The sequence below is a fragment of the Furipterus horrens genome, unplaced genomic scaffold, assembly GCF_987537825.1.
Source record: "Furipterus horrens unplaced genomic scaffold, mFurHor1.1.pri manual_scaffold_6, whole genome shotgun sequence".
NCBI classification, from domain to species: Eukaryota; Metazoa; Chordata; class Mammalia; order Chiroptera; family Furipteridae; genus Furipterus; species Furipterus horrens.
The window spans coordinates 29,219,145-29,234,603 of NW_028327176.1; the positions used below are offsets into that span (position 1 = coordinate 29,219,145).

The 15,459-nt window shown below is 36.0% G+C and overlaps 1 protein-coding gene and 1 pseudogene across 3 annotated transcripts in view; one reads left to right on the forward strand and one right to left on the reverse strand.

Moving 5' to 3' along the window:
• SRBD1 (S1 RNA binding domain 1) overlaps positions 1 to 15,459 on the reverse strand; it is a 206,565-nt gene that overhangs the window by 146,664 nt on the left and 44,442 nt on the right. For all 3 annotated transcript variants that reach the window (XM_090281240.1, XM_090281239.1, XM_090281238.1), the window contains 2 exons: positions 10,848 to 10,938; positions 10,051 to 10,158 (listed from right to left, as the gene is read on the reverse strand). In XM_090281240.1, the coding sequence (XP_090137366.1) occupies positions 10,051 to 10,158; positions 10,848 to 10,938 (199 nt within the window). The remainder of the gene's footprint in view (positions 1 to 10,050; positions 10,159 to 10,847; positions 10,939 to 15,459) is intronic.
• Positions 11,960 to 14,353, forward strand: LOC150005905 (dynein light chain Tctex-type 3 pseudogene; annotated as a pseudogene).

Genomic DNA, 15,459 nt, shown 5'->3' on the forward strand with positions numbered 1-15,459 from the left:
GAAGTGCTCTCATTCACTGGCCCAGGTGCGCGGGGCCGTGAGTCCAGGCGTCCCTCGGACACTCCCCAACGGACATAAGATCAGTCCCCCAACGGACACAGGGAGGGCCCACTGAACATGCAGAGGACCGTGCACAGACACCCCTAGCCAGCTCCCGTGGGCGCCAGGCCCCAGGCCGGAAAGCAGACCACTAGCACAGGCTCTGTTTGTGCCCACCCAGACCGGTGAGGGAAGGCAGGCGGCTGCAGCACGGGAACAGCGGGCGGCAGTGACTCACAGACGCTCACTTCCACTGAGCACTAGTGTCCGCGGCCCCGCCCTAAGAGGCGAGAGACCAACTCCCGGAGCTCGGCTCAGCGGGACTAAGGGCACGGGCACGTGAACGCAAAAACACCTCAGCCCGGGGACAATAGGTGCCAATCGCGGGGCAAGCCCTCGGCACGCGGGGACACCTCAGCGTGAACGCAGAAACACCTCCGCTCGGCCCAGGAACAATAGGCACCAATCGTGGGGCAAGCTCTCGGCTGCCCGCGCGTGCAGGGACACGCGCGCGGGGACACCTTGGCTGGCTCCAGCGGGCAGCAAGGGAACGCGCCATGCCAGCCAGTGCGGGCGCACACCATTGCGGCAACCGCGGGCGCACACCATTGCGGCAACCACGGGCGCACACCAGTGCTGCAAGAAACAAGAACCTCTGAACCGCCACACTAGACCAGCTTCGGACTCAGAAAAAGAAGGCGACACACGAAGGCTAAAACGGAGTAAAAACATCTCTTTTTTTTTCTCTCTTTCTTCTTTCTTTCTTCTTTACTCTTTCTTTTCTTTCTTTCTTCTTTTTTCTTGGGATTTTATTTATTTTTTACTTTTTTTAAATTTTTTAAATTTTTTTTACTTCTTTTTTCTTTCTTCTTTCTTTTCTTTCTTTCTTTCTTCTTTTTTTGTTGTTTTTTTCTTCCAAAAGAAAAAAAAACTTTATCTCTAACGTGTTACATATAACCTCTCCTTCTCATCCTTTCTCTTCAATCGTTGTTTGTTTGTGTGTCTAGTTTAGCCCCCCTATCACTCTAAATAATAGAATATAATTACTATATAAACCCAATACAATACAATCCCACTTTCTTACTATATTATGCATTTTTCCATCCTTTTCTTCTATTTTTATTAATACACAATGTAAATATTACCTACTGGCTTGCATAGTCTCAACTATTATTAATCTATCACCCCCTCTATCAAAAATTATATTTTTCCTCCCTAAAAACAACTCTTATCTATTCTTCTTATAGTATAAAAGCTCTAATCTCTTTATATTTATATTAATACGGGCTCGTTGGCAGACGATAGCGGGATAGAGGGTGGGGGATATTTTTTGAGGGTGTGGGTCTCCTGCCTGGGCTGTGTGTTTATGTTTTTAACAGCATCTCCACAAAAGAACTCAAGACAAAGTGGATAGAGTGACTCCCAACCAACTAGCCAGAAGGAAGATCCGACCAAAGAACATCTGAAATATAACCAGACAGCATAAACAAACGATATAAAGGGTAACTCAAGAACATCAGGCTCAAGATATCAAAGAGATTGCACCACTGAAACCCCCCAATCTCCCATAAAGAATCTCATACCACAAAGGAGGGAAGTCAAAGCAGACCATCCCCCCCCCAAAAAAACAAATAAATAAATAAAAACTAACAAAAAGAATCCTACATGGTAAGACGCAAAAATAACCCCTCAATGAAAAGAAAAGAGGAATCCTCAGAAAGAGAGATAGATGAAATAGACATAGCCCAAATGTCAGACATGGAATTCAAAACAATGGTGGTAAAGAAGCTCAATATACTCAACATCCTTAAAAACAACTATGACAACCTCCAAGGAAGTTACCAGCAGCTCCAAGAAAACTACAGGGAACTTGCAGAGAACTACACCAGCATAAAAAAAGACATAGAAACTGTTAACAAGAACCACGAAGAACTGAAGAATTCAATCTCTGAACTGAAAAACACAGCAGAATCAGTCAAAAGCAGACTAAACAAAGCAGAGGATCGGATTAGTGAGTTAGAAGATAATGTAGAGAAAAACTCCCAGACAATACAGCAAAATGAAAAAAGATTTAAAAAATATGAACAAGATGTAAGGGAATTATAGGATAGCATGAGAAGAAATAATATCAGGATCATCGGAATTAGAGAGGGAGAAGAAAAGGAGCATGGAATTCAAAAACTGATAGGAGAAACAGTGACAGAAAATTTTCCGAACCTGACGAGAGAAAAAGTGATACAAGTTCAGGAAGCACAGAGAGTTCCAATGAAGAGGAACCCCCCAAAACCCACTCTAAGGCATATCATAATTAAAATGGCAACATTTCAAGACAAAGAGAGAATCCTAAAAGCAGCAAGAGAAAAACAACAAATAACATACAAGGGAGCTCCGATAAGGCTATCAACTGATTTCTCAACAGAAACATTACAAGCCAGAAGGGAATGGTCAAAAATATTTCAAGCAATGAAAAACAAAGGCCTACAACCAAGAATACTCTACCCAGCAAGGCTCTCATTCAAAATAGAAGGTGAAATAAGGAGTTTCTCAGACAAAGGAAGACTGAAAGAATACATCTCCACCAAACCAGCATTCCAAGAGATGCTAAAGGGTGTGTTCTAAGAAAAAAGAAGAAAAGAACAAGAGAGGAGAGGAACAGAGGTACAAATGGCAATGAATAAATACACGTCAATAATAATCTTAAATGTAAAGGGATTAAATGCTCCAATTAAAAGACATAGGGTAACGGAATGGATAAGAAAACAGGACCCACATATTTGCTGTCTACAAGAAACACACCTCAAAACAAAAGATTTACACAGACTGAAAGAAAAGGGATATAAAAAAATCTTCCAAGCAAACGGACCGGAAAAAAAAGCCGGGGTAGCAGGCCTTATATAAGACAAAATGGATTTCAAAGCAAGGGCAATAAAAAGAGACAAAGAAGGACATTTCATAATACTTAAAGGAACAATCCATCAAGAAGATATGACATTGATAAACATATATGCACCCAACATAGGACCACCCAAATACATAAAGCAAATACTAGAAGACTACAAAAAGGATATCAACAACAACACACTCATAGTAGGGGACTTCAACACTCCATTATCAACAATAGACAGATCATCCAAGCAAAGAAACACCAAAGATATAAAGGCATTTAACAACACACTAAACCACATGGACCTAACTGATATAAATAGAACTTTCCACACCAAAGAAGCAAAATATACATTCTTTTCAAATGCACATGGGACATTTTCAAAGATAGACCACATGATAGGACACAAAACAAGCCTCAACAAATTCAAGAAAATTGAAATCATATCAAGCATCTTTTCAGATCACAATGCCTTGAAACTAGAAATCAACCTCAGAGAAAAAAATCAAAGACACCCAAACTCATGGAGATTGAATAACATGCTATTAAATAATGAATGGATTAACAATGACATCAAAAAAGAAATCAAGAAATTTCTAGAAACTAATGATAATGAACACACAACAGCCCAAAACCTGTGGGATACAGCAAAAGAAGTCCTGAGAGGGAAGTTCATAGCAATACAGGCATATCTGAAAAGGATAGAAAAATCTCAAATAAAAAACCTAACCATAAAGCTACAAGAACTAGAACAACAACAACAAACAAAGCCTAGGACAAGAAGAAGGAACGAAATCATCAAGATCAGGGCAGAACTAAATGACATAGAGACTAAACAAACAATCCAAAAGATCAACAAAACTAGGAACTGGTTCTTTGAAAAAATAAACAAAATCGACAAGCCTCTAGCCAGTCTCATCAAGAAAAAAAGAGAGAAGACCCAAATAAACAAAATCAGAAATGAAAGAGGAGAAATCACGACTGATACCTCAGAAATACGAACGATAGTTAGAAATTATTACAGACAACTGTATGGCAAGAAATTTGACAATCTAGAAAAAAATGGACAAATTTCTAGAAACATACAACCTTCCAAAACTGAATCAAGAAGAAGTGGAAAGTCTCAACAGACCAATAACAAAGAAGGAAATTGAAACAGTAATCCAAAATCTCCCTGCACACAAAAGCCCTGGACCGGATGGCTTCACAGGCGAATTCTACAAAACATTCAGGGAAGAACTAACTCCTATCTTCCTCAAACTGTTCCGAAAAATCCAAGAAGAGGGGAAAATCCCAAACTCTTTCTATGAAGCCAGTATTATTCTAATCCCCAAACCAGGTCAAGACACAACAAAGAAAAAAAACTACAGGCCAATATCACTGATGAACATAGATGCTAAAATCCTCAATAAAATATTGGCAAACAGGATCCAGCAATACATCAAAAAGATCATACATCACGATCAAGTGGGCTTCATTCCAGGGATGCAAGGATGGTTTAATATTCGCAAATCAATAAATACATCTCCTGAACAAAATGAAAGACAAAAACCACATAATCATATCAATAGATGCAGAAAAAGCATTTTATAAAGTACAACACCCATTTATGATGAAAACACTCAGCAAAATGGGAATAGAGGGAGCATACCTTAACATAATTAAGGCTATATATGAGAAGCCTGAGGCCAACATCATACTCAATGGACAAAAACTAAAAGCATTCCCCCTGAATTCAGGAATTGGACAAGGTTGTCCACTCTCTCCACTCCTATTCAACATAGTGTTGGAAGTCCTAGCCACAGCAATCAGACAAGAAAAAGAAATAAAAGGCATCCAAATTGGGAAAGAGGAAGTAAAAGTTTCATTATATGCAGATGACATGATAGTATACCTAGAAAATCCTATAAACTCCACTAAAAGACTACTCGATATAGTAAGTGAATTTGGCAAAATAGCAGGGTACAAAATAAATATACAGAAATCTAAGGCATTTCTGTACACCAACAATAAAATATCAGAGACAGAAACAAAAAAGAAAATACCATTCACTATAGCAACAAGAAAAATAAAGTACCTAGGCGTTAACTTAACCAAAGAGATAAAAGACCTGTACTCTGAAAATTACATAACATTGAAGAAAGAAATTAAGGAAGATACAAATAAATGGAAGCAAATACCATGTTTTTGGATGGGAAGAATCAACATCATCAAAATGGCGATACTATCCAGAGCAATTTACAGATTCAATGCAATCCCTATTAAAATACCAATGACATATTTCACAGACCTAGAACAAATACTCCATAAATTCATATGGAACCAAAAAAGACCCCGAATAGCAAAAGCAATCTTGAAACAGAAGAACACAGCAGGAGGAATCACAACACCAGATATCAAACAATGCTACAAAGCCACTGTAATCAAAACAGTCTGGTACTGGCATAAGAACAGACATATAGATCAGTGGAACAGAATAGAGAGTCCAGAAATAAACCCAGGCCTCTATGGTCAACTAATATTTGATAAAGGAGGTAGGAACATAAAATGGAGTGAGAAGACCCTCTTTAACAAATGGTGCTGGGAGAACTGGATAGGGACCTGCAAAAAAATGAAACTAGACCACCAACTTACACCACACATGAGAATAAACTCAAGATGGATCAAAGACTTAAATGTAAGCTGTGACACCATAAAAGTCCTAGAGGAAAACATAGGCAAGAAAATATCAGATATCTCACATAACAATTTCTTCACGGATACATCTCCTAAAGCAAGAGAAATAAAGGAAAAAATAAATAAATGGGATTACATCAAACTAAAGAGTTTCTGCTCAGCAAAAGAAAACATCAGCAAGATGAAAAGGAAACCAATCATATGGGAAAACGTATTTGCCAATGACATCACAGACAGGGGGCTGATTTCCAAAATATATAAAGAGCAGATACGACTCACCATCAAGAAAACAAACAACCCAATTAAAAAATGGGCAAAGGACCTGAACAAACACTTCTCCGAAGAGGACATACAGAAGGTCCATAGACACATGAAAAAAACGCTCAACATCATTAGCCATCAGGGAGATGCAAATAAAAACCACAATGAGATACCATTTTACACCAGTCAGAATGGCCATCATCAACAAATCAACAAGCAACAAGTGCTGGCGAGGATGTGGAGAAACGGGAACCCTACTGCACTGCTGGTGGGAATGCAGACTGGTGCAGCCACTATGGAGAACAGTATGGAATTACCTCAAAAGATTAAAAATGGAACTGCCTTTTGAACCAGCGATTCCACTACTAGGATTATACCCGAAGAATCTTAAAACACCAATTCAAAAGAACTTATGCACCCCTATGTTCATTGCAGCACTGTTTATAATAGCTAAGTGCTGGAAACAGCCTAAGTGCCCATCTGTAGATGAGTGGATCAACAAACTGTGGTACATTTACACAATGGAATACTATGTAGCAGAAAGAAAGAAGGAACTCCTGCCATTTGCAACAACATGGATGGAACTAGAATGAATTTTGCTTAGTGAAATAAGCCAGGCAAAGAAAAATACCATATGATATCACCTAATACAGGAAACTAAAGAACAACACAAACAAAAGAACTAAATAGAACAAAGAGCAGAATAGCAGTCAATAGGGGGGATGGGGGAGGGAGAGAAGGGGGATAAGTAAGGGAAGGGTTTAGTCAAAGAACATGTATACATGACTCATGGACATGGACAACGGGGAGGGATATGATTGCAGGAGAGGGGGTGGGTTGGGTGGGGGAGAGAAATGGGGAAAAAAGGGGACAACTGTAATTGAAAAACAAAAAATAAAAAAAATATATATTTTTTTTAACCTTTTAAAGAAAAAAGAAATATGATAATATAAGATATATGTACATATACATATATATGTGCATATATATTCATCTGGGCAAATAAAGTTCTGAATAAAACAAAATAAATAAATGTTCAATAATGCAAAAAAAAATAGAAAATAGCAAATCACTCTAGCAAATACTTAAACAAATGACATGTATAATATTGTAGAATTTCTTTTCACAAACACTTCCAACTTTAAACATGTATGACTAACTAAGCCTTAGCATAGTTACATTCCACAAATTAATTCCAGTTTTTTCCCTCCTTTGGTAATTAAGATATGAAGTTTTGGATGACCTTCCCATATTATACAGGGTGAAGCAAAAGCAGTTTTACAGTTGTTCATGTGAAATATAATAATTAATAATAATATAAGAATAAACTGTGTTTTCGTATACTCACAACTACAATCCTACTTTTGTCCCACTCTGTATGTAAGTACCACAGTTTATAAGATATTTTAAGGATAGAAAGAACATGGGTCAGAGGGGAGTTGCATGGGTGGGTCAGGGTGCTTTGGGTTTACAAATTAAGAGGTAAGTCATGGTATATGTTAACCTATGGCAGATAGGTCAAAGCAAAAAGTGTTGGAAGGGATAGAGGGAATGTGCTGGATGTTTTTCAGGATGAGTAAATGACAGGATTACAAAAATGCATGTCAGATTATATGTTCAGGAGGTGCTAAAAATTTCTGCCAGACAGAGCATGAACATTTCGACTTAAATACAGCTTGATAACTTCAAAGTGTTATATGACAAAACAACTTCCTCATAAAGCCACGCTGAACTGGCAAAATGATACAAGATGAAATCAAATAGCTGATTTTCCTAAAACTCACTGTAAATTCTGATTAGTTATTTGCATTATTTAAGGACTTCAAAAGCTTATAAAAATATTAGCAAATACACCCCAACAGTATATTAAAAGAATAGTACACTATTACAAAACAAAATGCAAATAAAATTGCAAAGATGATTCTACTGTAGGAAATCTACTACTACAATTTAGCATATTCATAGATCAAAATAGGAAAAAATTTCACATGATTATAGTAAAATTCTGAAAAACCATAAATGTTTTTCATCCTTGGATTTAAAACTTAATAAAATAGTAATTAATATTCTTAAAACACTTATAAATGAAGACTATTTTCTTTAAATGTTTTAAAAATACATAAAAGACAGTATTGAACTCAAGAGGGCCATTAGAAGCAATCTGATCAAAGTAGAAGAGGTCCACTATCATTATTATTAAATAGCTTTTCAAAGATACTGCATAATACCATTAAACAAGAGAAGAAAATTCATCATCTCAGCAGATGATATGACCATATACCTAAAAATCCAAGAGAATCAACTGAAAAATTAATTATAAACAATGAAAGAAGTGTGTACTATGGTTGGGAAACAAAATTAACATTTAAAAGATGCTCCTTTATGCAGATATAAAGTAATGTAATACAGTAATTCTTAATAGAAACACAAAAAGAGATAAATACAAAAGAAAGTTTTAATATTTAATGTATGATAATTATAAAGAAAATTTCAAAATGCTACTGAAAGCAAAAGCAGTCCCCATTTTATTGATAAAGGAAATTGAAGCTCAGAGAGGAAGAGCAACTCATACAAACTTTGGTAACCAGTAAATGGTAACAACCAAAGAAGTACCCAGATTTGTCTGATGCCAAAGCTCTCTTCCTCTTTCTCCTACAATCACTGCTGAAAGTTCAATAAAGGGATACCCTATCAGTAAAGTCAGATGAAATTTAAGAAGTCTTCACTATTTAATATTTTTTTATTTTATTTTTTATTTTTTTATTATTTTTTTAAATTTTTTAATGTTTTTTATTGATTATATTGTTACAACAGTTCCAATTTTCTCCCCCTTGTTCCCCTCCCCCCAGCACCCCCCTCCCCCAGCAATCCCCCCCAAGTCCATACCCCTGGTTCGTAAAAATTAACTATCCCCCCCCTCTCAAATATTAGGACCCTTTGTAATCTTGTAAAGGACAATGGGCGAAGGTCTTTGAAATTCTAGTTATAATTACTATAAAAGTACATAAGATATTTATATCAAATTAATGTGAATAAGTTTTTAAAAAGAAATCAGAGAATTTGCCTGAAATAAACCAAATCAGCTGTCAGGTCCTTGTGTTAGGTTCTCCAAAGCCCTGGGTGCATATATGCAGTTCCTAGAACAGGGAAAATCCACTGTAATCTCCAAACCAAGCTGAACAAGAAGAAACATGCGGGAGAGGAGAAAAGCTGAGGTGGACTTTTATTTTAAATCTGGTACTTCCCTAGACCATGATCCCATGGCACCTACTAAAACCCACTGTTACCCTGAGTTTGTTCTCCTGATAAGTTAATTACACTCCTGGCACATGGAATACTATACTACACACAAGGCCCCTCTTTTCTGCCCTTTCTAAATGGGTTGAAGAAGTCTTCTTCCTGTGTTGGCTTTTTGGTTTTTCTTTTGTTCTGCTGATGCTGTCCGTCACATACTCATTCGCTGAGTATACTTTGTTATTAGATTTCTCAGAAAGAAGTGGGAGGTGGCTTTTGCGTGTTCTCCCCTAGATATCGGGCTTTTGTAACTACCTTATCTCCTAGAATCAGACCCTTTAGGAATTAATATTGTAAAACGGTTTAGAAAAGGTAAGCAAGCTATTTGAGTGCCAAAGGGAAAGTGAGAAAACTACGTAAATGAAAGCAGAACTACTACAGGAACAAGAATGGACAAACGGGCTGTGTGCATCCAAAGCTATTCAGAAGTTAACTGTATGCCCACATAAAATGAAAGCTTGTGATAAAGAGACAAATAAGAAAAAAACTTTAGGAATGCTTTTAAATTGTAATTCTTACCTTGGTGCTCAGTTCTGAAGGCCAATGATTCATAGGCATCAAAACTTGGGGAGAAGAAGGCTAAGTTATCCAGTTCTGCTTATTAGCCCATAGTTAAAAGAGAGACCTCACACTGTGTAAAGCCTGGGAAGTCCCATGAAACCAAGGAAGCCCTAAATTACTGCTTCTGTGAGAGGTTTCAGGATACTGAAACTCAAATTTCTGCAAGAGACAGATACTTTACATATTCCTGCGAAGCTCTTGGGAACAGCAAGAGGTGGTCTGGGGGCAAACAAGACGTGTATCTTTAAAAAAAGGGGGGGGGTGACTAAACATCACGAAGAAATGGAGAAGTTCTTTTGACTCTCAAGGCAAATAAACATTCCTAACATCCTTACCAGTAAACAACATCCAGTGGTGCAAAGTAATTTTTCATTATCAGGTCAGCAAAGTAAGCTTCTGTTTCCCGGCAGGCAGTTCCATTTCCAATCACCACTGTGCTGCAGCTTCAGGGAAGGAACAGGAGGAGACACAGGATGAGCTCAAGGCATGCTTCCAAATCAATCAGAAGAAAATGTACAGAATGCACAAATACTATTGTACAACGTTCATATTCTCTCATTTATCCAAGCCACTTCTCCACTGTTTCACAAGGGAGACAGACACATGTAATGAAGAGACAGACACTGCCTCTTCACTTGGTATAGCAGTCAGTGGAGAAACATTTTACTGTCACACACCTCAAGAACAGTCAGTTTTCTTCCCAGCTAACAGGAACCAAATTTATAATAGACATTCTGACTGAATTACGTGATGTGTTGTCAAATAATTTCTGAAGCTTCTAACTACCACCAGATCCGTCCCTCAGATCCATGAGTAAGAAAGGAAAGAAGAAGGAAGGAAGAAGGGAGGGAAGGGAAAGGGGAGAAGTACAGCCCCAAATAGAAGAATTAAATGTTCGCTTTGCTCATATTACCCCCTTTGTTTAGTGAAGGTGGCAGAGGAAGGGAGGAGCGCTTCTCTGGAGTCTCCAAATGCAGAGCTCTCCAGCAATTTGCCCCCTGCATTGTTGTATGTGGCTCCTTCTCTCTCACCAAGGCACTCCCCATGATCCCTCCCTCCAAATTAGGGGCTTCAAAGGTATCTCTGATTGGCTGAGCAACCGAAGTACTTAAAAGGTTACTTATTTTCATACTTGAAATTCAGCAAAAGCCTTTTTATTTTCTCTGCCTCTTGGAAGCCTCGTCCACAATGCAAGTAAACCACATCAGTATGAAGTATCTGACCTTAGGAAAAAACGAAAAGAATAAGCCAATTTATAAGACATTAAAAAATATAACACACCAATGATTTAAGCCAGTTAAAACAGAAAAGGGAACTGGTTTGTCTTTTTAAATGCAGTCTGAATCATTCATATTCACTAAATCAGATTCTCCCTAAGCACTATGAAGTTTTGTTACTTCCAAAGTTACAAGGACTATTTTGCTACATAAATCCATTACTGATTTCTAATAATACTTAACATCAATAACAGTAAAAGCTAACATTAACCAAATATTTACTATATATCAAACGTGATATTTTTATTTCTTCTTTGGGTTATAAGCATGTGAATTTCTTTATCATGTATAATTTTTTTCAACTGCATATTTATGAATGGTGAGCTTTTCTGTACTGTATTTTAGTTAAAAATATACTTAAAAATTTGAGGGTAACTACCTAAAGAATAGAAATAATAATGAGCTAAGTGACCAACTTAGGAAGTTAGGAAAATAACAATAGAATAATCTCAAAGAAAGCAGAAGGACGCAAATGATAAAGCTAAAAGCAGACATTAATAAAATAAAATTTAAAAAAACAGAAGACCAATGAAGTTGAAAATTAAAAAGCACTTGTTAAGAAAAACTTAGCAATACCAATCAGGAAAAAGAAATGACTGAACATACAAATAAGTATATCAGAAATAAAAAGAAGATATTAAGTACAAATTCAGAACAGATTTAAATAATACAGAGAAACTATTATGAACTTTATGTTCGTTTAGATTAACGATTGAAATGGATCAATTCTTATAAAAATATTACTTAACAAAACAGACTGAAGATGTGTGTGTGTGTGTGTGTGTGTGTGTAAAATTTAAAAAGAATCATCCTATAAACAACGCAAACATAAGAAAAGCTAAAAGTCATATGATAGCTCAATAGATGCAGGAAAAAAACATTGCTAAAATATACTTTATTATAAAAATGCATAGCATAAAAAGAGCAACTAGGATAGCAAATTCAAAACCCTGCAAAATCCCAAATTATGAGCAAGTGGGAACAATGTGCTGACAACTATCAAGACCTTCATGCATCAACAGTTCTGTTGGAGGAAGCAAGATTACATCATAAACCTAAGATAAGAAGAATCCCAAAAATGCCAAAAGGTACTTTCCTGGAAGTTAAACACGTTTGTTTGAGAACAGGACCTAAAACTGTGGGGGAAAACCCCTGCATATTCTATTTATAGGTCAGTACAAAGGCTGCACAGTAAGTTAAGAAAAGACTGGAAAACTCGGATCTCTATGAACTCTTGAAAGTAACAAATAGAATATCCCTTTCAATATAAAACCCACACTGAGGAGAAAACTGGTGCAAATCATATCCACGCTGAGCAAGGCAAGGGTAGTATAAGCAAAGAAACAAAAGTCCAGATAAAAGAGAAGCAAGTGAAATGGAAGCAGATTCCAGAAACTCTCTCAGTTTACATAGATACAGAAGTTTTTTTCCCAATAATTTTTGAAAAAAAATAGAAGTGACAATTCTAGAGATACACAGCTAAGAAACCTTTCATGACTCAGCCTAAAAGTTGAGGGACACTAATTTTATGTAACATTAATCAACAGAAAAGAATCATAGTCAAATTTTATACAGAATTATTATTATAAAACAAGAAATAAAAGACTACTATGATGTCCTCATCTACAAAACAGAGAAGAACTAGAGCCTAATATATAAGAACAAGCTACAAAATAAATTATAGAAAATGAGAATAACAAGTCAAAATTAGAAAACCTCATAAATGAGATGAGAGAACTCAGGTATAAATTACATATGAAAGAAAAAGTTATTTCAGATGAAAACCTAAACCAAAAGAAACACAAGAATGAATAAATAGTAAATGTCTTAAGAGATACAGAAGGTAAAAATAAGGGAAATTTAAAAGATCAAAACAAGTTAAAAGGTGAAGAAGTTTACCATAGAACCATAATCTATTTTTTATAATTATCAAATGAAAATTCCAAAACTTGAAAACATAATAACTTAAATAGAGAACTCAATGGATGGATATAATAGCAGATAAGACAGCACAGCAGAGGATTAACTTAAAGCCAATCAAGAGAAAATAAAACAAAAGAATGGAAAATAGAAGAGGAAGTTGAAAGGTCTAATATACATTTAATTGGAATTTGAAAAGGAGATGCAAAAACCTCTATAAACCCAAGCAGATTTCATGTCACAGATAAAAATAATAATAATAACAACATCATAAGAAAACTTCTGAAAACCTTAAAGAGAAAATCTTTGCAGCCAGGGAAAATAAGATTTTTGGCTGATTTCTCAAGAGAAACTGTAGTAGCATAGATGGATAGATAAAACCAAAAAACCCCACATCAAATATATGACAGAAGATTTGACTTTGGGTGGTGGGCACACAATGCAATATACAAATGATGTATCATAGAACCGTGCACTTGAAACTTATGTGATCTTATTAAGCAATGACACCCCAATAAATATAATTAAAAAATTTAAAAATATGTAAACCTGAAACAAATGAAATGACATCATTAAAGTACTGCCAGTCCTGAATTCTAAACCCTCCAAAAATATTCTTCAAAAATAAAGGCAAATCAGAAACTTTTTCAAACAAAAACTGAGATGATTGGTCACCAACTGATCGACATTGAAAGTAACTGCCCAGCCCTGGCTGGTGTGGCTCAGTGGAAAGAGTGCCGCCGGCCTGTGAACCAAAAGGTAGCCAGTTTGATTCCCAATCACGGCACATGCCTGGGTTGCAGGCCAGGTCTCCAGTTGGGGGTGTGTGAGAGGCAACCACATATTGGTGTGTCTCTCTGTGTTTCTCCCTCCCTTCTCCTCTCTCTAAAAATAAATAAATAAAATCTTTAAAAAAAAATTTATAAAGAAAAAAATGATCTCATATGAAAACAAAGAAATTTAGAAAAAGTTAAGAGTAATAGGGTATATATATATGAGTAATAGAAAAAACAGTCACTGGCCAAAACAATAAAAATGCCCTGTGGTATTTAAAATATATACAGAATTAAACATCACACAGGCGCCACCATCAAGGAGTACCATCGCCACTATGAACGAGGATGGCTTCAACGCAGATGAGGCCCACATTATTGTTAAGGAGTTTATAGGTGGGGTTTTGGGGGGAGAAGATTCTAATCAGGACAACACCAACCAATGGGCCACAAGCACAGTGGAACAATCCTTAGCACATTTGGTTAAGTTGGGAAAGGCTTATAAATATATCGGAACCTGTGCAGTGGTCCAGAGGACTGTGTACGGCTTTCACACAGCCAGCTCATGCTTTTGGGACAGCACATCTGACAGAACCTGTACCGCAAGATGGGGGAAAGGAACCATGAACTCTATCATCAATGTTTCTGCCATTGTCATTGTCCTGTGACAGACTACAAATGTTTGGTCAAAGCCATAAACTTAAGATTTTTGTCAGTGTATCCTTTCTAAAAAGAATAAGTTACTTATTAATATGCTAATGACAAGTGTGCAATATGCTTCAAAGCTATCAACAAAAACAGTATTTTAAGCAAACAAGCTCACAATAAGTTGGCAGATTAGCTCATATTCTCCACATACAGAATATTTTTACAAAGCATGCTTTTTATTTATTTTTGCTATTAAAAATTTTACTATTAATGCTTTTCAATTTTTAATTATAAAAGTCATATAATCACATGAAAGAACATTTGGCAATAAAAATTGTTATACCCTACATTCTTACTTCCTTATAGTATTTCCCTGTGTATCTAGTTTTACATTATTGTAATAGTATATTTATAATTTTGTACTTTAAGAAATTTTAATTTTTACTCTACAGAATCAGTTCAACAGGAAAAATTTAATGTTAACACAAAGCAAACACAGAAACATAACATGACATGAAAACACAACCTTATATTTATACCAGCTTTTCACTAATTATGTCCCTAAGGAGGTAGAGAAATCCAGTCAGATAATAAAATTCTCTTCCAGCTTCAGAGATATTAACAGGGATAAATACATGAACAAAAACACTGCAAGGATAAATCTGGAGAAAATAATAATTAGCTAATACTTCTTAATTTTGTATTTCTTCTCAATTGTACACATGACTTGATAATTGTTCTTTTTTTCTCTCAATATTGTAGTAGCAACTACTATCGATTTGTTTATATTTTCTGAGAACTATTAAAACTTTTTAAAATTTCAAAATCTTGGATTTATATTTGAAGGAGAATTAAATCTGGTAACCTTGAATTCCCTTGTTAAAAAAAATAAGTTATGGTGTATGATGAAAAGTATCAGACTAACAGCTGCCTTACAATTCACACATTCCATGTGTAACAAACATGTATTGGGTGCCTGTTATGAGCATATTTCTCTGCTAGTCATTGTATTTATCAATCTGTTACTCAAATTCAAGTTTCTTTTGGCACCTGTTCAGTTGGACAATTAACATTTATGTTTGGGGGGGAGGTGTTTTATAAGAGAGGGAAAAAAGTGAATTTGGTT